The sequence below is a fragment of the Crinia signifera genome, chromosome 5 (assembly GCF_055691185.1).
Source record: "Crinia signifera chromosome 5, ASM5569118v1, whole genome shotgun sequence".
Classification (NCBI taxonomy): domain Eukaryota; kingdom Metazoa; phylum Chordata; class Amphibia; order Anura; family Myobatrachidae; genus Crinia; species Crinia signifera.
In genome coordinates this window covers 14,311,903-14,336,854 of record NC_139221.1, presented here as the reverse complement: position 1 = coordinate 14,336,854, position 24,952 = coordinate 14,311,903, and the positions used below count along the sequence as shown (strand labels likewise).

Genomic DNA, 24,952 nt, shown 5'->3' with positions numbered 1-24,952 from the left:
GTCGGGTGCGGGAGTTTTTGTGTTCTATGCAAACTATAGAATGATCGATGATGAAATATTTCACTTGGACAGAGATGCATTTACACCAATGCCACCTTTACCCTCTATAATTATATTACTCATCGTTTACATCGGAGTCTAATATTTGATACTTTATTGGAGATAATCCTAATTCGCCACCTTTATTCCTTCTCATTCAGTGCTGCTCAGGAAAAAGAACCATCCTACCTTACTATCACCTTAAATCAAACCCGTTATGTAGAAAACGGAGAACATCTTAACATCTAGCCGTAATGTGCGCCTTACACGAAGGGTAAACGGTCACTAGCTTGACCACTAAAGGTCAAAAGGCATTAGGTTGACATGGCTTTAGGTTGACAGGGTTATTAGGTCGACACAAGCATTAGGTCAATACGGGCAAGGTCGACTGACAAAAGACCAACAAGGGTTTTTCACGTTTTTTTTTTTAAAATTTATCCCTCATGTGCCGACACTTGGTACTTGCCCTACCATCCACTAGGGTGTGGTGCGAAAATAAAATAGCGTGTCGATATTCGGGGCAAAAAAAATGAAAAACATGTCGACATTTTGACTGTCAACCTTGCCCATGTTGACCTAATGACCCTGTCAACCTTTTGAAGGCGTCGACCGAATGAACTTAGTAACTCAGCCAGGCTGATTTAACCATCTGTGCTGAGCCATGGATAGACCTAAAACCTGGACCGTTGGGGTGCCGTGAGGACCACGTTTTGGAACCTCTGCCATAGTGGAAGCGCTAGAGAAGGTTGTCTGTTTGGAATCTTGGCGATAGAAATGTGTCTGTATGACAGCAGATTGATAAACCGATCCATTGGTTCCAGGGAATGAGGCTCCGTACTAAGACATCATGCAAGCTGTTGATACAGGAAAGCCGTCCAGAGATCCTGTTGTTTTGCCATGTATAGGAAATGTCAGTATGGAGCATAAAGCAGCATTCCCATATACTATAGCCTTATTTTCTTCCTTAAACAGTCCCAATTGTAAAGAGCATTGGTATATTCTTGCGCATAGTGCAGTACCTTTGGATAGCAAATTTTTCTGAGCCATTCCATGCAAAATTAATTATCTAATGTTCAAATTCCCTCTGTAAATGTTAAAATATGGCCGACAGTAACAATCCTTAGTACATAATGTAAACAGGATGGAAAGGTTTTTACATAGGAACATAGTCCATCAAGTTCAACCTATTTGGCTTTAACTTCTGACTTGAGTAATGACTTACTCAAGTCAGTAGTTACAAGTTATGGGCCCTACACACATGCCGATTGTGTGTAGGGCGACCTAGCTGTGCTACGTCGGGCCGTTCTGCTCCTCTGTCGCTCAGCACACAGAGCTGACAGCCCACACACAGAGCGACCTGTCAGCTCTGTGTGCTGAGCGAGCGGACAGCGCCAGTGTTCTCCGGTGAGAGAACCCTGGCGATGCCGATATTGATGGACACTGTTCATCAATCTCGGCCAGCAACAGGGACGCGCATTGCTGTCGCTATAGCCCCTACACAGATGCCAGAGAATCACCATGTTCCTCTTGTTCTTGTGTCTGACCGGATCTGTGCTGTGTATGGAGAGAGTCGCAGTGTCTCACGGTCGCCACCTGGTTCACTCTACACAAGCAGTATAATGTAAAGTCATACAAGCACTACTGAATCCATATATTCCATAACACATCTGAGAGGACCAGGAAGATCAAGGGAAATACCAACAGAAGAAGTCATCATCCCTACCATTAAGGGAAGTATTTCTCCACATATTTTATTTTCCCATCTTCTTCAGATCTGATTTATGCCCATATATTGTGTTCTTATTGGGGGTTTCTCAGGGCAAGACCCCAGGGTAAATCAGAATGACGAACTTCAAATCACCGAGCGCTACGTTAACCTTCATCCCAATTTTGCCCTACACACACACACACCGATGTATGGGGCATTTTCTAAACGACTTTGCCAAACTAAGCAGTCGCTTAGAAAAGGCCTTAATATCTGCATGTGTGTAGGCCGTATAAGATAAGTTGGACTCGATGGACTAACGTCTTTTTTCAGCCTTAATTACTATGTTACTATGTAAGTGTGGTCTCACCAATGCCTTGTAAAGAGGCACTATCACATTGGCATTCCTTGAATCCATTCCCCTTTTAATGCATGCCAGTGTCCGTTGGGTATGGGCCATAGGGTCGACGGTATAAAAGGCAACATACATTTTGTTGACCACTAAAGGTTGACAGGCATAATGCCGACAGGGTTGAAAGGTCGACACTAGCATTAGGTGGCCAATGGGAAGGTCGACGGTGAAAAGGGTTTTTCGCGGTTTTTGTGCCAGATGTTGAGATGGAACTGTATCAGTGTCACACTGCACTCGCCATATTCTCCCTCCATGTCCTGGTGGATGGAAGGGAATGGAAAAACCACCTGCTTTGTACAAATCATGTCAAACTTCCCATTGTCAACCTAATCCTTGTGTCGACATTCCAACCCATTCCATGAGTCGACCTAAGCCCTTTTGATCTTTAGTGGTCGGTGTAATCTATGTTGACCTAGCAACCATATCCGTTTACATTACACAGAGCAAACAGAGAGCAGAGGGGAGATCCAAAGCCTCTCTGCACACAACATCATTTGCCATGAGATTATGCAGAATTATGTTTAACAGCTGCATTATCATTAAATGCACCTTTAAGAAACAAATCAAGGACAATTTAACACCCCTCCTGCCCCCCTACACACACACCGTGAGAAAGCTTGGAACTATATAATTTACCAGTTCTAGTCTTGATTGCCTATTTCTGTATGTGACATATAATATATAGTAAAGAGGTGTACACTATTGCTGGGATACGGTCAATTGGTCGAAAGTACTTAGATTAACCACTATTGGTCAACAGTCAATAAGTTAACACATAAAAAAGATCTACATGGTTTAGGTCAACACTAAAAAATGGTGGACACAAACAAAAAATCAACATTAAAGTGGTCGACACATAAAAAGGTCAACGCATTTTTCCCGATTTTTTTTTTCAACCGACTTGTTCTTATTTCGCGATCCAACGGGGCATAGAGTTAGATTATAACAATGTGCCGAGGGCCGCGAGACACCGCGCCCAAAGCAAGGCATGCGGACGCAGTACACTTATACGGTGCCCATGTCGGCAGATTATATTGAGCATCGTATACAGAAATACAAGTGCTTATACAAAAGAAGCAGCTATCACCCGGGAGATTCTGCAGATCATATGCTCTACTTGAACTGTGTTTCTATACCGGTTCACACCCCCTCTGGTAATTTCACTAGAAAGCCATCCTAACCACTGTCATATTTGATGTGATGAATTTTTATTTGTATCGATGTTTTTAATAGATGTTTTTAGATGTTGTGATTAAATACAGGTTGAGCATCCCGTATCCGAGTATCCGTTATCCGAATTATTCCAAAAACCATACGTTCCAGAAAGTGAAAAAAAAATATTTTTTTTGCTAAAAACTCACTGGGGACATTTGTAACAGCACTACTGGTGACATGATATGTAACTGCACTATATATGTGCAAGAAAATGATTGCTTGGCATTCAAATTCAATATCTGAGATAGTACACACATTTTGTTTCATGTTTTGAAACCTTGTTTTTTGAACAAATAAAATATATTTGTTTGTATTTTATGTGGTAATAAAATATATTTGTGTGTATTTTATGTGTGTATACAGCATACATGCAAGATACTTCAAAATACATAATTTAAATATTAAAATATTCCGAAATACGGAATAATCCGTTATCCAAAATTCTCCTGGTCCCGAGCATTTTGGATACGGGATACTCAACCTGTACTTCACTATATATCTTCTTCTCCATTTTTCATTCCGGAGACACATATACCTCTGGATTGATGTATGCTTGAATCAGCGCAAGCTAAGTGATACCTTTGAAACTTCTTTTTTCAGAAATACAAGTGCTGTCTGTCAAATGAAACAGTAAAGTCTACTGAAGCGCTTGCGACTAAAACATTTTGGTGCAAATGCAGCTACACCGCTCACTAGCGCCAGGCGCCTCGTGCCTCATGGCGTAATGAGGCTAGGTGTAGGAGAACACATCTGTATGCTCTAAAACCTTACAAAAACATTCCTTTATATCTGTGAAAAAAAAAAAAAATCTTCAACCCCTTTTATCCTGGCCGCAGCACAAGTAACATCGTTACCATGGATACCGTGTCGAAACAGAGAGACCTCAAACAAGTACAGTGTGTCCAGAGAAATATAGATGGACAATGAGATAAAAGAGAAGAGAAGAAAAGATAATAGATTACAAAAACTTGCTTTCAGCGCCTGGTACATATTTTCTTTCACAAGAAAAAAAAATATGAAAATATACGATAAGCGGCTGTCATCATTCCCGAAACCTCAGCGAGGAAACAAGGGAAAGGATTGTGAAACTTTAGGTGTGAAGACTAAATCCCAGCAGCCGTGGTTTCTGGAGCAGATGTTTTTCTGGAGCCGTTTAAGTACCGATGTACACCGGCTTTACCGTCCACGCGTTTTGCCCTGCAGGCTTTTATTGTAACGCGTTGTACTGTGTCAATGTTCACGCTAAACAACACGTGCTGCTTGTCATATTGAGACTATTCTCCCACCACGCCCTAGTGGATGGTAGGGAATGAAATACTGCCTGTCGGCACATGTAGGCTCAAAAAACTGTGAAAAAACCCATGTCGACCTAACGCAGTATGAGCACACATCTTCTGATGAAGTTGCGGTTTGCCCCTCAATGAAATGCGCCCATTACTGTACTCTACTAAGTAGTGCTGTACATCCTCCACAAAGTCACGTGATACATGGTTTAACCTCAACAAGTGAGCATAGTTCTTTCCGTACAAATGTGATATCTACATAAGTATTACAAAAGATTATTGCAACACAAATATTCCTAGGAGCATTATAAATGCAAATAAAAAAAACAAAAACAGGCATTTGAATGAATTGCAAATATATATGATTCACACAACATATTAATAAAGGTCGATGATAACACTTCCTTAATAAAACTGCATCTGTGGGTGGTAAAACGCAGCGAACATGTGAAGCCATATACAGGTGTCCTTGTGCATCTTGCCTGCCGTGAATGAGCTTGGCCGTTCCCCTGCAACCCAGTTAGCGTTGGACAGCTTTATTTGCCACAATGCCGCTTAATCACTTTGATGTAAATATGACGCACAAGCAGATTCTACTGATAAAAATGATATGCAGCATGCCTTTATTCTGTGTGCATCAAATAATATAGGCATGCCGCATATCATTTTAATCAGCATATGTTGCTTGTGCGTCTCATTTACATCATTTTGTGAATAAGACATTTTAATGGAATAAGGAGCACAAAAATACGCTCTGTGCCAGAGTTGCCTCATGGCATGACTACAGGGCTGTTTTTAATGTGCTAGGTTGGCATATCTCTGCATTCACATCTAAAACGGCATAGAAAACAATGAACGAAGTAACTATTTCAGTGTTTTAATTTAAGAAAAAAATAATAATTTACAAACAAAAGGAAATTAACAAAGATCATCTTGGTGAATGTCTCGGTGACATGACTGGATCCTGGTGAATTAAGACTGCATCTTTCGGGTAGTCGGCTCGGCCCACAAAGCTGCTGCCTGTGCTGTGTGGAGGTTAAAACTAAAGGTTGGTCGATGAAGGTTACAATTAGTTTGCGGGGACAGAGCCGGCTGGTTGTGGCTTTGAGAGGTTAGGACTGAGTGATCTGTAAGGTCTCCAGCATGTTCTCTACCGCCTTCAGAGAGGATTGGGTATCGGGCATGGTGCGGCCTGCAAGCTAAGAAGGAGAATCATCATTATTATTTGGTTCACATTGCACACTCATCACAAAAACAGATCTTCTAGATTTAATTCGGTTCCCCAATCACAGCATCGGCTTCCGGAGGAGAAATGCATGCAGAGGATGGGATTGCTACCCGGGGAAGCGGTCTTTGCAAGCAGTTCTGTTCGTAATACATTATTGTGTTCTACTACGGTACTCAGACGAGTTCTTATCAAGCATCCAGTGCTAGCACTGTGATAGGGAGCGGTAAGATCTGGTTCTTGGTTACAACATCGGTAATTTATGTAGTGTACATTTTAGCACCCTGCTTCTTTCAAGACCCATTCAGTTCCTCTTCCATGCCTGGGAAGATTCCAGTTATCCTTTCTGTATTGCAGTCTCACTGGTGGGAGGACTTTGGGTGATGCTGCGGGGGGGGGGTGTCAGGTTTAAACTAGCTAGAAGCGCAAGGGTCAGGCTGCGGGGAGGGAAGTGCGGTTTAGGCAACAGGGTGCAGGGACTAGCGGGGAGGTGTAAGATCAGGCTACAGGGTACAAGAGTTAGGTTTAGGTACTAGAAAAAATGGCTAGGGTCAAGCTGCGGTGGGGGGTTAGGTTTAGGCGGAAAGGTGTGGAGGTTAGGTTTAGGCACTAGCAGGGAGGTGCTGGGTAAGACTGCGTGGGGGTTGTGCTGTGGGGAGGGGGCTTAGGGCTAGGCTGTGGGATGGTGAGGTTAGGTTCTAGCAGCAGGGTGTGGAGATTAGGTTTAGGCACTAGTGGGAGGTGTAGGGTCAGGCTGCGGTGGGGGTTGTGCTGTGGGGAGGGGGCTTAGGGCCAGGCTGTGGGATGGTGAGGTTAGGTTCTAGCAGCAGGGTGTGGAGGTTAGGTTTAGGCACTAGCGGGAGGTGTAGGGTAAGGCTGTGGGGAGGGGGCTTATGGTAAGGCTGTGGGATGTTGGGGTTAGGTTTAGGCGGCAGGGTGTGGAGGTTAAGTTTAGGCACTAGCGGGAGGTGTAGGGTCAGGCTGCGGTGGGGGTTATGCTGTGGGGAGGGGGCTTAGGGCCAGGCTGTGGGATGGTGGGGTTAGGTTCTAGAAGCAGGGTGTGGAGGTTAGGTTTAGGCACTAGCGAGGAGATGTAGGGTCAAGCTGTGGTGGGGGTGAGGCTGTGGGGAGGGGGCTTATGGTTACGCTGTGGGATGGTGGGGTTAGGTTCTGGTGGCAGGGTGTGGAGGCTAGGTGTAGGCACTAGCGGAGAGGGTTAGGGTCAGGCTGCGGTGGGGGTGAGGCTGTGGGGAGGAGGCTTATGGTTACGCTGTGGGATGGTGGGGTTAGGTTCTGGTGGCAGGGTGTGGAGGCTAGGTGTAGGCACTAGCGGGGAGGGTTAGGGTCAGGCTGCGGTGGGGGTGAGGCTGTGGGGAGGGAGTTATGGTTAGGCTGTGGGATGGTGGGGTTAGGTTCTGGTGGCAGGGTGTGGAGGCTAGGTGTAGGCACTAGCGGAGAGGGTTAGGGTCAGGCTGCGGTGGGGGTTATGCTGTGAGGAGGGGGCTTAGGGCCAGGCTGTGGGATGGTGTGGTTAGGTTCTGGTGGCAGGGTGTGGAGGCTAGGTGTATGCACTAGCGGGGAGATGTAGGGTCAGGCTGCGGTGGGGGTGAGGGAGTTATGGTTAGGCTGTGGGATGGTGGGGTTAGGTTCTGGTGGCAGGGTGTGGAGGCTAGGTGTAGGCACTAGCGGGGTGGGTTAGGGTCAGGCTGCGGTGGGGGTGAGGCTGTGGGGAGGGGGCTTATGGTTACGCTGTGGGATGGTGGGGTTAGGTTCTGGTGGCAGGGTGTGGAGGCTAGGTGTAGGCACTAGCGGGGAGATGTAGGGTCAGGCTGCGGTGGGGGTGAGGCTGTGGGGAGGGGGCTTATGGTTACGCTGTGGGATGGTGGGGTTAGGTTCTGGTGGCAGGGTGTGGAGGCTAGGTGTAGGCACTAGCGGAGAGGGTTAGGGTCAGGCTGTGTGTGTGGGGAAGGGGTGTTAGGATGATGTAAGGGATTCTCCATATCAGATTGCTGGCATGCAGAGTGCTGGGATATCGTAGGTATCCCCCGTAGCATGGCACAACACCCCCCCCCCACACACACACACACACACAATAGCTTATAACAATTCTCTTTACTTGAATGTTCTAGACGTTGGAAACATCTTAAACCATTTTCTGCTTTACCCAGGTTGTAAAAAGCCCTGAAGCGTTTGCTTCATGCCCTGCACCCCTGATCCTGCCTAGGCAAAGCCTCAGCGTCCGAAAGACCAGGCGTTGCTCCACTCCGCACAGCAGCGCTGGGAAAGATTAACGGCCGTGTACGCCATTAAACTAAGTTTTAATTTCCACTCTGCAGTATTTACTCAGGAAGAAATTAAGTCCGGCCAATTAGATCTTCCTACAATTAGGCTTCCAGGCAGCTGCATGCGCTGACTGGAAGCCTTTGAGCCGGGAGCTGTTGAGAGCTTCACGCTGATTTCAAAATGAGTTTTCTAGCAGCAATGACAACCTCCATCACTCACCAGCCCGACATATGAAGCGGGCGAACGGACGGGCTTTTTGTTCCCGCGAAAAGGGGCGTTGTCAACGCACTGGCTCATAAACTTCGATTCTCTCTGGAGAAGACTTCTGTAATTTGTTTTTTGGTCGGACAAATATTTTCTTAGTCTAATGTGAGCATTTAAACACTTAATAAATTTTCGATATAATGGTTTATTTTTCGGCCGATTCTGCGTACTAGGTCTCTGATTTACGAGCGCTCTCCTGGGCTGCATTCATTCAGTGAGTCTGGTGTGATGTGTGGGGAAGGATTATGTGCTCGGGGAACGGCTCCAGCGAGGAGGGGACGTTAACCTGCTTCTGACCTGTAAACGAGCGTACTGATCAATCACTTACTGGGAACAGCGCTCTGTTTATTACACACTGGCGTTATGATAAGGTAAGTACTGCTGATGTATCCAGTGTCATTTAAGAATGAAAGACGGGAGAAACCGGCAGAGAACATGCGCTTTAAGCCAAGATACGGCCACAACACCTATCACACTTTATTATACTACAGGTTTTGGCAAAAAAAAAAAAAAATACCTTCTTTATTAAATTACGTGATTCTTTATTGTATTACATGCTTTTTTTTATTTGGTATTACATAATTCTTTATTGTATTACATGACTGCTGGCAAAGTTGGATGCCTTTTGTTGCTGCACTACAGGTATTAGATTAAACCCTGCTGTACCACATACAGAGATTCTGCGGGAAATCTGGCACCGGGTTCCAAGATTTCTGTCTGCATTTTGGCTACGCCGCACACACTGCTGTGCCACAGTGTTGGCTGCTACGCTGACCCCTCGGGCTGCAGTGAGTTAGCCCTAAACCACAGACCACTGGAATGTTGGGAAGTGACCACAGATTGCAGCACACAAAGGCACTTGGCAGTGATCTTGCCCCCACACCAACAAGTCCACTGGTAATTAAGAGACTGAATTCTCTCTCGCCTGTTTCTATAAAAAAAGGCGACTAATGACAGAACGCGGTACAATTAATGGGGATGTCCATTCCAGATTAGCTTTCCCGAACTGGTCAATGGTTTTACCATCAATGGGGAGATCTGATGGCTAGGAACAAAACAAAACGAAACATTACTCTTCGGTAATGGGAACTCCGTTAGGATTGCACACAGACTTGAACTAGCGATGGTTAGATTATTAATGGTTCCACTTGAAGGTTAAAGACCATTGACCAACAATGGTTCAACTATCAATGGACAAGATTAATGTGGATCCAAAAGTGGTGGAGGAAGGGAAGGGAGTATGAGCATAGGAGGAGGAAAAGAGGAATACGAAGGGGAGAGAGGAGAGGGAAAAGAGGGACGGGAGGGAGAAGAGGGATGGGAGGGGGAGGGAGAAGAGGGACGGGAGGGGGAGGGAGAAGAGGGACAAGAGGGGGAGGGAGAAGAGGGACAAGAGGGGGAGGGAGAAGAGGGACAAGAGGGGGAGGGAAAAGAGGGACAAGAGGGGGAGGGAAAAGAGGGACAAGAGGGGGAGGGAAAAGAGGGACAAGAGGGGGAGGGAAAAGAGGGACAAGAGAGAAGAGGGACGAGAGAGAAGAGGGACGAGAGAGAAGAGGGACGAGAGAGAAGAGGGACGAGAGAGAAGAGGGACGAGAGAGAAGAGGGACGAGAGAGAAGAGGGACGAGAGAGAAGAGGGACGAGAGAGAAGAGGGACGAGAGAGAAGAGGGACGAGAGAGAAGAGGGACGAGAGAGAAGAGGGGGAGAGAGAAGAGGGGGAGAGAGAAGAGGGGGAGAGAGAAGAGGGGGAGAGAGAAGAGGGACGAGAGGGGGAGAGAGAAGAGGGACGAGAGGGGGAGAGAGAGAGGAGGGACGAAATGGGAAGAGAGAAGAGGGACGAGAGGGGGAGAGAGAGAGAGAAGAGGGACCAGAGGGGAAGAGGGAAAAGAGGGACGAGAGTAGGAGGGAGAAGAGGGACGAGAGGAGGAGGGATGAGAAGGCGAGGGAAAAGAGGAACGAGATGAGGAGGGATGAGAAGGCAAGGGAGAAGAGGGATGAGAAGAGGAGGGATGAGAAGTCGAGGGAGGAGAAGGTGAGGGAGAAGAGGACTAGGAGGAGGGAAAGTAGAAGGAGAAAGAAAAATAGGAAGTTAGGAGGTAGAATGGAGGGAATGAAGCAAGGAGGAAGAGATGGAGAGGAACATAAGGAGAAGGAGGGAAAGAGGAAGATGAGGAGGAAGGAAGGCTTGGAAAAAAAGAGAGGCGGACAAAAAGAAGGGAGTATGAGGAGGAAAAAGGAAGTAGGAGGAGGAGGAAGGGAGGGAATGAGGAAGGAAGAGATGGAGAGGAAGAGAGAAGAGGAGGGAGAGAGGAAGAGGAGGGAGAGAGGAAGAGGAGGGAGAGAGGAAGAAGAGGTGGATAAGGTGGGAGAGGAAGTGGAGGTGGGATGTCGTGAAAACAGGGGGGGAGGAGGAGGAGAGAAGGGAAGAGAAGGAAGGGGATTGAAGGTTTGGAGTGGGGCAGGGAGGAGGAGAAAGGTTGCTATAGATGGCAGAAAAGTTTAAAGATCATATTTACAGAAGCGTTTAATATTAAGGACATTTCCTAACTTTGGCATTATTGCATATATTTTATGTATTATTTTATATAGTAATTATTATTATCTTTAAAGGAATTTTAAATGACCCACAATGACGGCTGACGGTAGATAGCGCTCCACTTATTTTTATTCGTGAGGTGTTTAATAGCATATTACTATGTACAACTACCAGTTTTTAGTCATCTAATCTTTTTTAGAATTTAACAAATTCACTTCATATGTTGGATTTGTAAATATACTGAAATTTATTAGTGTCAGTATAAAGAGAATTAATTTCTACGGAATAATAATCACACAATGTTTAGAAGTGTGTTCAGCAGATCACAGAACGGAGCTTTCTTTATTTGTAATAAAACCCGGCTGTTTGGGCTCCGCTATTTGCGCGAGACAGAAGATTGTCTCATTTCAGTGCATTCGTATTACACAACAGAACATTTATTAGAATAGAAGCACAAGTCATATACTAGAAGACGAGTAACCTGCAATCCGACCAGGCACCCCAGAAGTTACAGTGATTGTGGGGGTACCCCGCACATCTATCTGTACATATGACCGATGTTCTCACATACGGCTGTCAGAAGTAATTGTGATTGCTAGAAAGCGGGCAAACTCAACGAGAGCATATTCGCTGATGAACAATTATTTTGTCCACATTAATCACGGGGAACATCCTTTATGAAGTGAAATATTCCAAAATGTTTGCGGCTTCGCCACGTCTGCTTTCAAACATCGGTCGGATTAAAATTCAACAACCTGTCCAAAAAGTGTATTTTACTGGAAAATATAAGTGAGAAGGATCACGCTAATGCACTGCCTAAGCATTAATGTCATTCGTCTGTCTCTGCCAAGAGTCTCCGGCTTTTAGACATGCTAAACCAATTACCCCAAAGTGAAGGCAACAAGTACTAGAGTATTACTGTACGCTAGGAAATGACCAAATAATTAACGCGTTTGAATTGTGTAGTGTGTTAGGAATAAGGTCAAATTATCTAGCAGCTAATTAATAACTGGCAGAAATGTGCAGAATTAACTGGAACTTATTCTCAAATCTGTAACGGAAATTCTTAGAGAGACGACATAGCACATGGTGCGTCCACTGGCGGTAACGGGGATGTGGGGCCCTTATTTCTAACAAGAGTCCCACATCCAGTAGGCACCGCAGTAGAAACTGCCCCATCAATATCACTATAATACCTACATTGCCGTTTAAGAACTAAGCAGCCAGTATTTACCCGGCACAGAAACAAAATAACCCACCCAAATCTAACTCTCTCTGCACAGGTTACATCTGCCCCACCTGCAGTGCAGCATGGTTTTGTCCACCAACAATTGCAGCCTTGCTAAGGTGCGAATCATGCCTTTAATCTCAGGCAAAAAGCAGGAAGCTATTTACGAGATAAGCAAAATGAAGGGGAAGAAATGATGCAGTACAAAGCACAGGTAATTGAATCTGGCTCTATCTGTCAAAATCCAGTAGACTGATGGTTCTATGTGCTAAGCCTTGGAGAGAGATAAAGTGGACAGAACTAAAGGGGTCCATTTACGGAGCCTTGGGAAAAGATAAAATGGACAACCAATCAGCACCTGTCAATTTTCAAACGCAGCCTGTAATATAACAGTTAGGAGCTGATTGGTTGTTAATTTGTCTCCACCCACTCCACTCCCAAGTACCAGCTAGTCATTTAATAACTGACATGTTACAGGCTGTTTGAAAAATGATGGGAGCTGATTGGCTTAGCACACATGCCCCTGAGTCTTTAACAGCCCATTACAGGCACAAGTCCTATTTAAAGTATCATGGCAGATGTATTAAGCCTAGTGAAATGATAAAATTGGAAGGTGATGAGTTACAGGCTGGGTTTGAAAAATGACCATTAGGGGTTGGTGGCTACTGCATTATTACCTTCCAATTTATCACTTCATTAGGCTTAGTACATTTGCCCTCAGGAGTTATTTCCAGTAATTTGTAGGACCAGTAATATTGATTTTAGGCATCACAACTATTGCATGCCAATCCATATATTTACGCGCATTTTTACGTATGGCGCAGGGAGCTAGGGCTGAGGATGTCAGGCACGTCCCCTACAGAGGCCGGCAGGTCACTTGTCACCATCACCTACCTGGTACGCTCTTTTGATCTGATTAGCAGCCCAAGACGCAAACTTCACATTATCCTTCTTCATCTTGGCGCTGGCTTTGGGATTGGATGCAATATGGATTGAGGACTGCAATAAAATAAGGACACAGAAAACAAAATAAACAAATATAATAATATATATGAAATGTGCAGTTATTTCTTTTTTTAAATTTCGGTGATAACTGATAAACATTCTTAGGGGGAGGATTTAGTAAAACTTCTATAAAAGGACAAGTGGAAATGTTGCTCATATCAGATTTGAGTTCCCATTCTACAGAATGTACAGGCTAAAAGATGACTAAGTTTAGTTGCTGTAGGAAACCCGTCCGCTAGACCTCTTTAGGGGGTTTGCTGGGTTCCCTCCAACGAAGTAAACTGGAGATATTTTAAACAAGTAAAACAATGTAACAGCGTCCGAGTGTCCGGCGTCTATGTCCCCTATAATGTGTAGTGGATGGACGCCAAACATTCCCGGACCAGAAGAATTAAAATCACTGGAAAATAACAAGAAGTGAAAGATCCCGATAGTTTGGTTGGTGCCGCAGAACAACAGACCAAAGGGTTGGGAAGGCCGTGATAACGCCTATAACAGAGGACTGGCCTCATCGGGCATTTGCCAGCTGCACTGTCAGAAACATAACAGGACGGACTCAAAATCCTGCTCCATTTTCATGCGACAGTAGTCTGCGAACGGCTTGTGAAACTATTGTAGGTTGGCGGCTAGCTAGTCTGCAAACGGCTTGCGAAACTATTGTAGATTGGCGGCTAGCTGCAAATCCATCCACCACTTCCCGGTCTGTGTAAGCGTAAAACACTTGGGCACACCTGCGGATACCACCGTCCTGTCAAACACCTTGCGTACAGCCAGCGATTACAAAAGATAGACATTTGTCGCCGTTTGGCCTCGCGCATGCACGTTACAATCTCTACACATGCACAGTCAATCGATAGGCTTGCAAAGCGATCAGCTCTGAATAACCCCCTGTGCGCGGTCCAGTATCGCAGCAGACCCAGGATGCTTACATGAACCAATTATCTATACACAGAGAGAACATATATAATAAAGACCTAAAAGTACGGTTGCATCCTTATATCTAGCCTCAACACGGCAAGACGTACGGCACAAGTGAGCCGCGCTGTGCAGCGCACCAACTGTTTCTTTAGCTGTGCGGAAATTAGATTTAAATGTGTACAAGACACAGATCCCGCACAACGGAACTTGGTGTCGAATTTAAAAAAAGCCGCACCCCCTGCTTTGTGGCTCTTTGCACACAGGTTCAGAATAATTTGAACAAAGATGTGCAAGCGTCGCGGTTCAAATTAATCAATGCAGTCATGTGATGCGGTTTTGATGATTGACGTTGTGACTAAAGATGGGCACACGCTGAGGGACCTTATGGGCATTCACGCAAACAGCTGATAAATCGTGGGCCCATCGATGCACCCAATAAATCTATGAAGGACGCCGTTCACAGACATAATCGAGCCAGCCCTGCAGTACAGTGGATGGACGATCTGGCTGGTTGGAACAAAAACTTGGTAATGGATGAGAGCAAATGGAAGTTGACCATTTGCTTTGAAATGCTGGAAAACTACCAAAAACTGTCACTCATCCATTACCAGGTTTTTGTTTCAACCAGCCCAATCTGACAATCCATCTGTAGATGTATGGGCGGCTTTAGACGCACAATCGAGCGGAAGATGATGCTTGTTGCAAGCCAAGTTGCGCAGGATCTGGCACCGATAAGGGTGATGCAGGGTGCCTTGCGAAATATAAACAAATCAAAGGGATCATTCAATACGGGATTCCAACTGCCGGAACGTCCCCGACATTCAGAATCCCCAACCTTTTTTTTTTCTTTCGACTGTAATTTGACCGTCAGGAATACAATGTCCCGGCTGTCGAGTGTCGGTAAGTCCGAGGATTGGCGAAAACAGCCGTGAATTCGACGATCCATGGCCTTTTCCGACAAAACAAATCCGACTTGTTTAAAAGTTGGATCTGTTTTGTCATAAAACTGCCTTCAATGCTGTAGGTAACGTGAGGCTGATAAAACGTAAAGTTATACAAGCGTGACATTGCAAGATCAGCATTTGTCAGGGAGCGCTGTTATATTATTATATGCCTCATTATTAAGGGTCTTTCTGTTTTCTAAGCACTCTGATTATCTGTAATCTCTGCTGCAGATATCTGGCACCCGTTACTAAATATGACATATGGAGAAGGTGGATATTACAGTCTGGTAATTACAAAGAACCCTACACCCTGGGGTCTTGTTAGCGTTGCCTGGGTGTGACAGGGTGAAAATAGGCCTGCTCCCGAAACACAGGTTCTGATGCTTTCCACATGTGACCCGTGAGACGTCGCTGTGTGTAGCACAGTCCTAATACGCAGCCAACTTACTATATAGAGACCAAACAGAGCTCGCATGTTGTGGTTGTTCAGCTTCAGCGCCTGGGAGAAATATTTCCTAGACAGTTCGAGGTTCTCGAGTCCGCCCTGAGTGTATTTCACCTGCTCATAAAAAAACAAATGAGAAAAATACCGACGGGGTAATATTAATTACACAGAGGCCGCAGCTGTTAGCAGTGCGAGCTGCACTTGTGCGTACAGAAAAACTCCCCGGACTTCAGATAAACTTTGCAGCTTCAACATATTTCTTATTGGAAACCCTTAACGATACATACAGACGTGGATACATTTGTTGGTGCCCTTCCACAAAAAAAAAAGAGGAGAGCCCATATTATCTTCTTGAAACAAATTGAAAGCGACACAAGGAATTGGCATCGGGCCTTGTTTATTCCATACTTAATAGATATCAGACTTTGTATTTGCTTTTTGATTCAACCAAATATTTGAAATAATAAAACAAATGAAGATGGCATGGACAACAATGATGGAACCATAACCTAATATTTAGTTGCACAACCCTTAGAGGCAACCGTTACACTAAAGCCGTTTCTGTCACGGAGACTCCCGTACCAGTCACCAGGATGTTTGGGTCCCTCGATAATATTCAGATCAGGGCACTTCAAAATAGTCCACTGTTTTGCTATTAGACTTTTTTGGGCCATTACCCTGACACATGACCTGCGATTGAGACAGAGCTCTCTGACAGTTCCATGGACTTTAAAAACTTAATAGTTGCAACTATGACCAAAGGAACATTAAGATGCTTGGACATGGTCTTACAGCTTTCCCCTTTAACATGCTTGTCTGTCATTGTTGTTTTGATATGCTCAGACAACTCTTTGCTTTCTCCGGTTCATGGTCAGTGTGGAGCAAAGATGATACCAAACAGTGACTATTTTTTTCCCCATTTAAATATGCTGAATTGCTGATTAGAAAATTGAAGACGTGCGATACCAATTTAAAAAAAACAATTAGGGGAGGATTTAACAAAGCTTGGAGATAGATAAAGCAGTACCGACCAATCAGCTCGTTATTTTTCAAAACACGGTATGTGAAATGACAGCCTATTGGTTAGTACATTATATCAGTCTTTTAGAATCTGTTTGAAGAATAAGCACTCATTTGCTTTATTCTAGAAAGGTTTCTTTGCTTTATTCTAGAAAGGTTTCTTTGCTTTATTCTAGAAAGGTTTCTTTGCTTTATTCTAGAAAGGTTTCTTTGCTTTATTCTAGAAAGGTTTCTTTGCTTTATTCTAGAAAGGTTTCTTTGCTTTATTCTATGAAGGAATGCTGGTATACAAGAGACAATAGCTTTTAAATGTTATCACTGTAAGGGGCACCAATAAGTCTGTATAAGGTCTTATATTTAAAATGAGCAGGAACCCATGTATTATGAGTGGTGCAAAAGTAGGCTATGCGATTCTGAACTACAAGTCCATGCGTGCTTGAAAGCAATATTTCTCCTTGAACAGATCGGTGGTATATGCTGGGACAGAGATGGTCACTGCCTGTGTGACGCATAAGCATCATTGACAATAAAGGACTATTATCATCAACAGGTGCAATGTGGTGACACAGGGACACGTTGTCACAAAAATACTCACTTCTGCAAACTGCTGGTAGTAGAAGTGGTTGTGCGGGTTAGTCAGCAGCAGTTCTTCCAGGCAAAAGGCAGCCTTTGCATAGCTAAGAGGGATGGAGAGACAGAATGAGACATCATGCGCTGCATTATACCAGAACCAGTGGCAGATCCAGAGGGGGGGGGACGGGACGGGGGGGGGGGGACTGCAGCACAGTTCAAAATTCAAATAGGGGAGCCACACCCACTGCCACCAACTGGCATTTTAAATGGACTAACTGTCAGTGGTTGTGGCTCCCCTATTTGAATTTTGAAATGTGCTGCAGCCCCCCCCCCCCCCCCCCCCCCCCTCTTCTGGATCCGCCACTAGCTTACAAAACACCATTACTCAATGAAAACTAACAGTATCTTATCTACACTATCTTATTTTAGTTTATTTATACAGTACATACAATTTTCACAGCACTGTACACAGAATGTGTGCCATCCAGTCCCCCTATATTGTAAGCTCTCATGAGCTGTGGTATTCCTCATGAGGGGGGAGGTCCCTGACAGACAGACAGATAATGTACTTGTAGAAATTTGCCAATTTGCAGATTATGCAAAAAATATTACAGGAAATGATGAAAAATGAATGCGGCAATCACAGCCTTCGCTCTCTCTCACTCTGAGGTCTTCCTCGCACTCTCCCCATATAAAGGAAGGAAGAAGGAATGTGATAGAGTCTCAGATGGGCACAAGCACTTCATCCACACAAAGACAAACCCCAGCACACAATGCCTTTGCCTTCAGGGGGAGAATAGAAGTCATATGGAGATATTGGGAATCTGTGCTAAGCTGCTGGCTAATCCCTTCTCCTTAGTTATTTCCTCCTGTCACTGCAGCAATAAAACACCTAACAAAAAACATTACATATCCAATAAGCAGGTTCGGGCCCCGCACAGAATTCCTGCTTGCCCCAGACTCCGTACCTTGGTAACGGAGCTTTGTCTGTAGAAAACGCCCTTTGTCTGGGACACAAGATATTAGACTTTTATCTGTGTAACTGAATTTCCATTAAAAACCATACATTTTATATTTTCTCCTCTTTAACTAGGTTAACGCGATCAAACGAATTGTATTAAGTTTTTAAAAGTTTTCACTGTTTGCAAACTTACTCGAGTTCATTGATGTAGAGTTCTGCCAGTTCGTGCCAAGCCTCCTGGTCGCCCACAAATCTGCAACGAGAGGGGGTCAAAAGCTTCAGGAACAAGGGTGCAGTGGGAAAAGGACGGCTTGGAAGCAAGAGGGGCTAAATCAAATGCAAATTCCATTTTAATTAAAAAATATACAGCGGGCGCGCAAGACAAGAATCCTCTTGTAGGGCACTCACTGTTCTAGGTACTCATTCAGCTCTCGGATCGCCTCGGTGTTTCTCCCCTGGGCTTTGCGAATGGCAATCTTTCTCTTTCTTGTCGCCTATAGGATGACATTAAGATCGGATTAGGGCCTCCGTAAAGAAGATCATTTTCACTGTGCAAACGATTATCTCAATGCCAGAGGAATTCCGCCCGCGTGAGCCCTGTTTGGGTTGCAGTGTATAAACACACCCTGTGTTGTCCCACGGGACACAATGCAAAACCCCATAAGCAATCACATTACGTACGGCCGGCTATTGAGGCGGCCGCTGTGTGCAGGGTCCCACCCGCAGCAGCGTCCCGTCAGAATGTTGTAATTACAAACCAGCGGGGGAAGGCTAATCCCCATGTCCCATTCAGAGAGCTGTCTCTCCTTCCTGTCACTGGGATAATCTCCGCATGTGCCGCGAGGTGGGAAAGGGTCGTCCCAGGAGCGGGAAATATGGTCATCAAAATATATAGATATACACTATATTATATTTTACATCTGCGGCTTTTCAAAAAATTATTTAACAAAAGCAGAAACGTGTGAAAGTTCCTTAACTCTGATGCAATCATTTGAAAGCCTCATTCTCAAGTCCGACAGGGTCTTATTTATTGTGCCTCACCCACTGTAAGGGAGACTAAAGGTCAACGGTGTGTAGGTCAACACGTGAAATAGGCCGACATGGATAAGGGCGAGAGTCAAAGGGTAGACGTGAGTTTTTCACATTTCTTTTGTCCCAAATTTCGACGTAACTCAACATGGACACCGTATCAATGTACCTCAGCACACGGTTATATTCTCCCCCCACGCCCTAGTGGATAAGTATGAAATACCGCCTGTCGGCACAAGTCGGCTAAAAAAAACAACAACAAAAAAACACATTTTGGCTGTCGATCTTCCCATTGTTGACCTAATGCTTGGGTCTACCTTCTGCCCCTGTTGACCTTAGCCATGTTGACATATTTCATGTGTCGACCACAACACTTTTGTGGCCAACGTAATGAATGTTGTCATTCATAGCATCGACCTTGCGATAGTATTCCCATTGGGATTCGGTGTGAAATCCCGACGGTCAAAATAACGACAGCTATTTCCCGACATGGTCAAAATACAGACATATACAATGTAGACAGGTGAAAAAGTCAACATAACTTTCGGTCGACATGGGCTTTTTCACTGTTTTTTTACCCGAATGTCGACACAGTCGACATGGACACAGTAGGAACTCAACCGCTGCGCTCTGCACACTATTATATTCTCCGCCCACGCCCAAGTGGATGGTAGGGCATGAAATACCGCCTGTCGGCACATGTCGGGTCAAAAAACAGTGAAAAAACCCATGTCGACCTCGCGACCTGTCGACCGAAAGTCATGTAGACTTTTTCACCTGTCTACATTCTGTATGTCTGTATTTTGACCTTGTCGAGATTTTAAATGTCTATATTTTGACCGTCGGTCAATGGTTGTCGGTATTTTGACCGTCGGGATTTAGACTGCATCCCATCCCGCTGACTACACTGAATTAGACAAGACGTAAACATTACATTCCCAATCTACTACAGCCCCAAAAACGTCATGTTAAGGCGCCCCTGACGTTGGCGTGGGTGGGTCGTTAAACGCAAGGCACTGCTGCCTGCATGGCATAAGGCTATTCACCACTATGCAGAGTTCTGCGCACCTCCGCCGCCCCATGGCTGTGCTGTTCTGCCGGATCTCTGCACGGATGGAGCTCCGCAGGGTTTCAGAGAGCCAGCTTGGGCCCCAGTGCCCGCTGACACACCCACACAGCTGAGAACAGGTAAAGCAAAGGTCTGGGCGGCCAACCACAAACCCAGCCACCAGGAGGCGGGCTGCACCGGTTACATTATTACATCTACAATGTGTAGGTCTACAGTCAAACGGTCAACAGGAGTTTTTCATGTTTTTTGGGGTGTATGTGCTGACATGGACACCATATAAGCGTCCCCTCGCATGGCACGGTGCCTCGCTGCACTCCACTACACTCTAACTCTATACCCACGTGTTCGGTAAAGTTAAACAAGTCAAACTCTGCTGCATACAAGGGGCCATAGAATTAAGAGTGAGGTCATCCCGCACCATGTCACTGGAGCCCACCACCTCTCACAAGCTGTCAGCCTGTACTCGATAAGAGACAACGAGCTGGGTTACACAGATAGGTGTGCAGACTCCGGAGGACGGGAGGGGAGGCTGCACCGGAGAAAGTAATGCAGGGGACATGCGGATATAGGAATGATAAAAACACGAGCTGCAGGTTATTAGGGGATGTGATCGACTCTGTGCATGGTAACCCCCCACAGTGCGGGTATAGGTGGGTGACGTGTCCTGGGTGTCCTTGCTATGCACCGGTACAGCCATTGCATGTTACCTGGCAGTGTCCTATTATAATCCATACAGACTGTTGCCCCTACTCAGGGGGAGGAGTAGGAATACCTTGTGTGACCTAACCTTCCAGCTAGGCTGGCCACGCCCCTAAAGTGAGGCTCATCCTTCCCATTACTTTCCAATGGCAGCAAATGTAGTAGTGCAGCGGTATCGGAGCAAGGTACCCGGTCCTAAGCATGGCGAGTGAAGCAATCTACGCTCAGGTGTCGACATGGTCACCCAAAAATGTGAAAAGCCCACGTCAACCTTTTTTTTTTTTGCATGTTGACCTTTGATCCACTCCCCATGGAAACACTCACCCAGTGTACCCATTGTGTACATAAACATAGAACGCCTGTGCCTTTGGGCACCAAGCGCCTCTTTATTTGTATAAATGTTTATTAATCTCCGCTGCATGCGTTCCAATATCCCCCCCCCCCCTCCGCTAATACGGGATACAAAGTGCTGCCCAAGATTTTACTTTAAAGGGCAGTGAATTCTGTACAAGTACATTAACCAAATCCCCTTATAGATGAGGTCATACAGATGGGAGTCTAGGGTGGTTCCCTTGGCCGTTCTCGCAGAAATCACAGGAGTGGCGTCACGCCAGCGCGCTGCTAAAATGTCAAATATTCTACCAAGAAATAATGATGCCTCGTACACATAAACAACCGCACTCAAACATCGAGAGCTTCCCAGATCACAACCGAAACAAACGTAGCGTTCCATTACTGTATCAAGTCACATTAGGGGAAGGGGAACTAAAAACAAAGGTATTTCAACCTTCAGACAACTTTAACTAGCTTATACGGGACATGTCCTCTTGCAATTCTACTAAAATCTATTGCTTTATGATTGTAGCTTTCGTCTGTGTTTTTCAATCTTGTATCTTTATCATCTGGCCTATGTTCCCTGCTCCGGATTACATTACAGCCCCGCTGTGCACTCCGCCATTGGGCGCAGGATGCACAGAGAAAGCAGCTCTGTGTCATATGCAAGGGGAAAGCAAATGAACAAGTCATCCGACTCCTATAAAGTCCTGGCTGAAAAGTTTCTGATGGAAGATGACGCAGGTGAAAGCCAAGTATTCTGCAAAAACTGCAGGAAGGGGTGTAAAAGCCGATGAATTAAAGTTGTCGGAGGGTGTAAATCCCTTTTGAAAATTGGCAGGACAAAGACAACTTGGTTTTGCAGAGTGAACGTACTACAATACAGTACTATACCCTGCTTTTAGGACCTTTTTTGTGCTGTACAGTTTTCATTGTCTGGTAAATTACTTTTACAACAAGGTATAAGGATCGCGGTGGAATTACAGCCAGGTTATACGTTAAATAGTGCAAGAACTGAAGCCTTAATGCTGAAAGAAAAGTTACCTATCAAAAAAATAGTAATAATATCATATATACATTTATGCGTAAACCGGTTCCCGGCAGCTTGTGAAGCCACAGCTCCGAATCTCGTCCCTCCCAGAAATGCTGCACTAGAGATGGCCATTGTCCATCGATGATTCCTAATCATCGATGGTTTCTGGCTGATGTAGAATAGTTTTGCCATCGATAGCAAGCAAAAATGAATAGTTTATTTAAAAATGTTCCAAGGGCCCCACCCTCAACTCCTTTAAAGCCATGCCCCCATTCTCTGATTGGCCCAAAGGCCAATCAGTCAAATAAAATGGATGACCATCAATAGGTAAAACCATCGATGGTCACCCATTGCATAGTATGCCACAATCGATGGCCAGCTGCACTATTGCCATCGATGGCAACAATGTGCCATGGATCCGCCCACTCCCCCCTTTCACGCCCAACGCAAATATAAAGCTAAATATGCGCGGTATACATCCTGTGCATGCGCGGTCCTCCCGCTATCGGAGATGTGCGATAACCAATGGATTATCAGGCTCAGAAAAACAGGCAGATGGCCCAATTCTTGACCGATAGTAAAGCCACACACTGTACATCCCTTACAGAACTTCTCTAAGACATAAAAATGAAATTGGACAAAAGAACGAATGTTGAGCAGTAAATCTTTGGCGACTGCGGACTACAATTCCCAGCATTCTAGGATATCCACACCTGCTGTTCAGAATAGTGACACATCGGAAGTGTTAAAATGAGTTTGCTGGATGGGGGCGGCTTGGCTGGGGTAACGTCCCCGTATTCCTGCTTTATACTAGAATCTAAGCAAGTCCATCTGTCAGCACGCACAAGGAAAAAACGATGCCAAAATAAACTCAGCGTAGACTGTATTAGAATCCAGAGACCACCCCCCCCCCCCCCCACCCTAACAGCAGCCGCATGTCCATATGGCAGTGATCAGCAGGTACGGGATATGTAAACAGTCCTAATACCTGACAATTTATCAGAACGTTTCTATTTAAACTTTCGCAAGAAAAACTCCAGAAAGGGGATTTCGGACTATTCTCGGCTGCTGCAAACTTACATTCAATTCTCTGCATTTCCGCATAATTTACAAAAGGAAAAAATAAAAAAAAAATCAATCCAGGAACAGGTACAAAATATGGCAGGATTGTTAGATATATGTAGCGGTGTTGCCTGTATACAAATCACAGAACTGCAAAGGGTTAACAGAAAAATGTCGCTGACTGGAATGCCAATGGAATTACAGTGTTCTACGGATTTCCCATTAGTGACTACCCACTAAATAAAGGGGTGTGGATCAGTTGGACTATGTCGACATTCAGGGGGAAAAAAACTGTGTCGACCTAATGCTTGTGTCGACCCAACGATCCCAACCCAATGCAACTTAAGGTCCACTGAATGAATGTCAACCGCGAGATGATCTGGGGCTCAATGGCAACTCCTCCCCAGTCATCCCTTTGATGGTAGGTATTTCCCTGATGCTGCTGATAATGTTATTACACCTTCCTCATCTTGTATCCACTAGAGATAAACAAAATTTTTTAAAGTAATTACCCGTTAGAGGGGCAGACGTGTTAATCCTGGAGAAGAGAGAAAGTGGAGAAAAAATGAAAGGAGATAAAGCACCAGCAAATCAGCTCCCAACTGTCATTTTCAAACACAGGTCACTGGCTGCTGCTTAATCTCCTTTCACTTTGGCCCTTATTCTGGTTGGTGCGGTAATATCCGCGTGCGTTCGTGCCGCCGATGTTTTGTGTCTGCGCATGTGCGAGCGGGGCGTACGGCCAAATCCCACATGAAATGTGAACACTCCGACCAGGGGGTGGAGAGGGGCGTGAAGGGCTATTTGGGCTCATTACCGTATGCGTACGCCCCGCGTTTCATGGGCGTTCCCATGCAAACGCTGGGCGTACGTATGGTAATGCGGCCGTGACGAACGTGTAGGGGGCGGACATATGACATCGCCGGATGTCAGCTGCCCGCCCAGATCCCTGCTTTTGCACGGAAAAATGTCCGTGTGGTCTGAGGTTGCGGGAGCTGGTGGACCACTCGGTCCTGCATTCGATGATCTGCGACCATCGAATGATGGGGGAGGTTCCCTGAGATGGAGGAGGCATATTCCATGAAAAATACACATGTTCGGACAGCTTCTTGCCGCGTACGGACGGAGTTGCCGATCCGTATGGAAGGCGGGGTTTCGCACGCACGGTCCTGGCCGCATATTTGGATCCGGCCGCACCGATCAGAATAAGGGCCTTTATCTCCAGTTTCTCTCTTCTACAGGCTGCTTAATACATCTGTCCCAAAGTTCTCACTGATTGCCAATCAGCAATTGCTGGGTGTCTGCGGAGTCACCTATGAAATTATTTTATTATAAAGTGTATATTAAATTGTATATATTAAATGTATCTATTATCCTAATGTTGTTGCACACCAGTCATTTAGCGAAGTCCCAATGAGGGGGGGGTTAGGTTTGACTGATGGGTGGGGGATTACGTTTAGACGGTGGGGTACGGAAGTTCAGGGGGCGAATGTAAAGATGGGGGAGGACAGGTGGAGGTCAAGATTCCCTCCTTTGGATGCCAAGCTGGTATTCTGTATGCTGGCATCAGAAATCCATTCATCCACGTGAATCCCTCTGTCTCTGTACACCAAATGCTACAATGTGGCAGCTTTTTCCCAATACAAGTTCTGTACTTCCATGTATACAGAAT

The 24,952-nt window shown here is 45.3% G+C and overlaps 1 protein-coding gene across 1 annotated transcript in view; it reads right to left on the bottom strand.

Moving 5' to 3' along the window:
* Positions 1-5,515: 5,515 nt before the first annotated feature.
* Positions 5,516-24,952, bottom strand: part of EMC2 (ER membrane protein complex subunit 2) — a 39,915-nt gene continuing 20,478 nt past the window's right edge. The window contains exons 7-12 of the mRNA XM_083186698.1: positions 18,464-18,549; positions 18,249-18,308; positions 17,117-17,198; positions 15,505-15,615; positions 13,084-13,188; positions 5,516-5,853 (exon numbers count right to left, since the gene is read on the bottom strand). Coding sequence (XP_083042824.1) covers positions 5,767-5,853; positions 13,084-13,188; positions 15,505-15,615; positions 17,117-17,198; positions 18,249-18,308; positions 18,464-18,549 — 531 coding nt within the window. The 3' untranslated portion in view covers positions 5,516-5,766. The remainder of the gene's footprint in view (positions 5,854-13,083; positions 13,189-15,504; positions 15,616-17,116; positions 17,199-18,248; positions 18,309-18,463; positions 18,550-24,952) is intronic.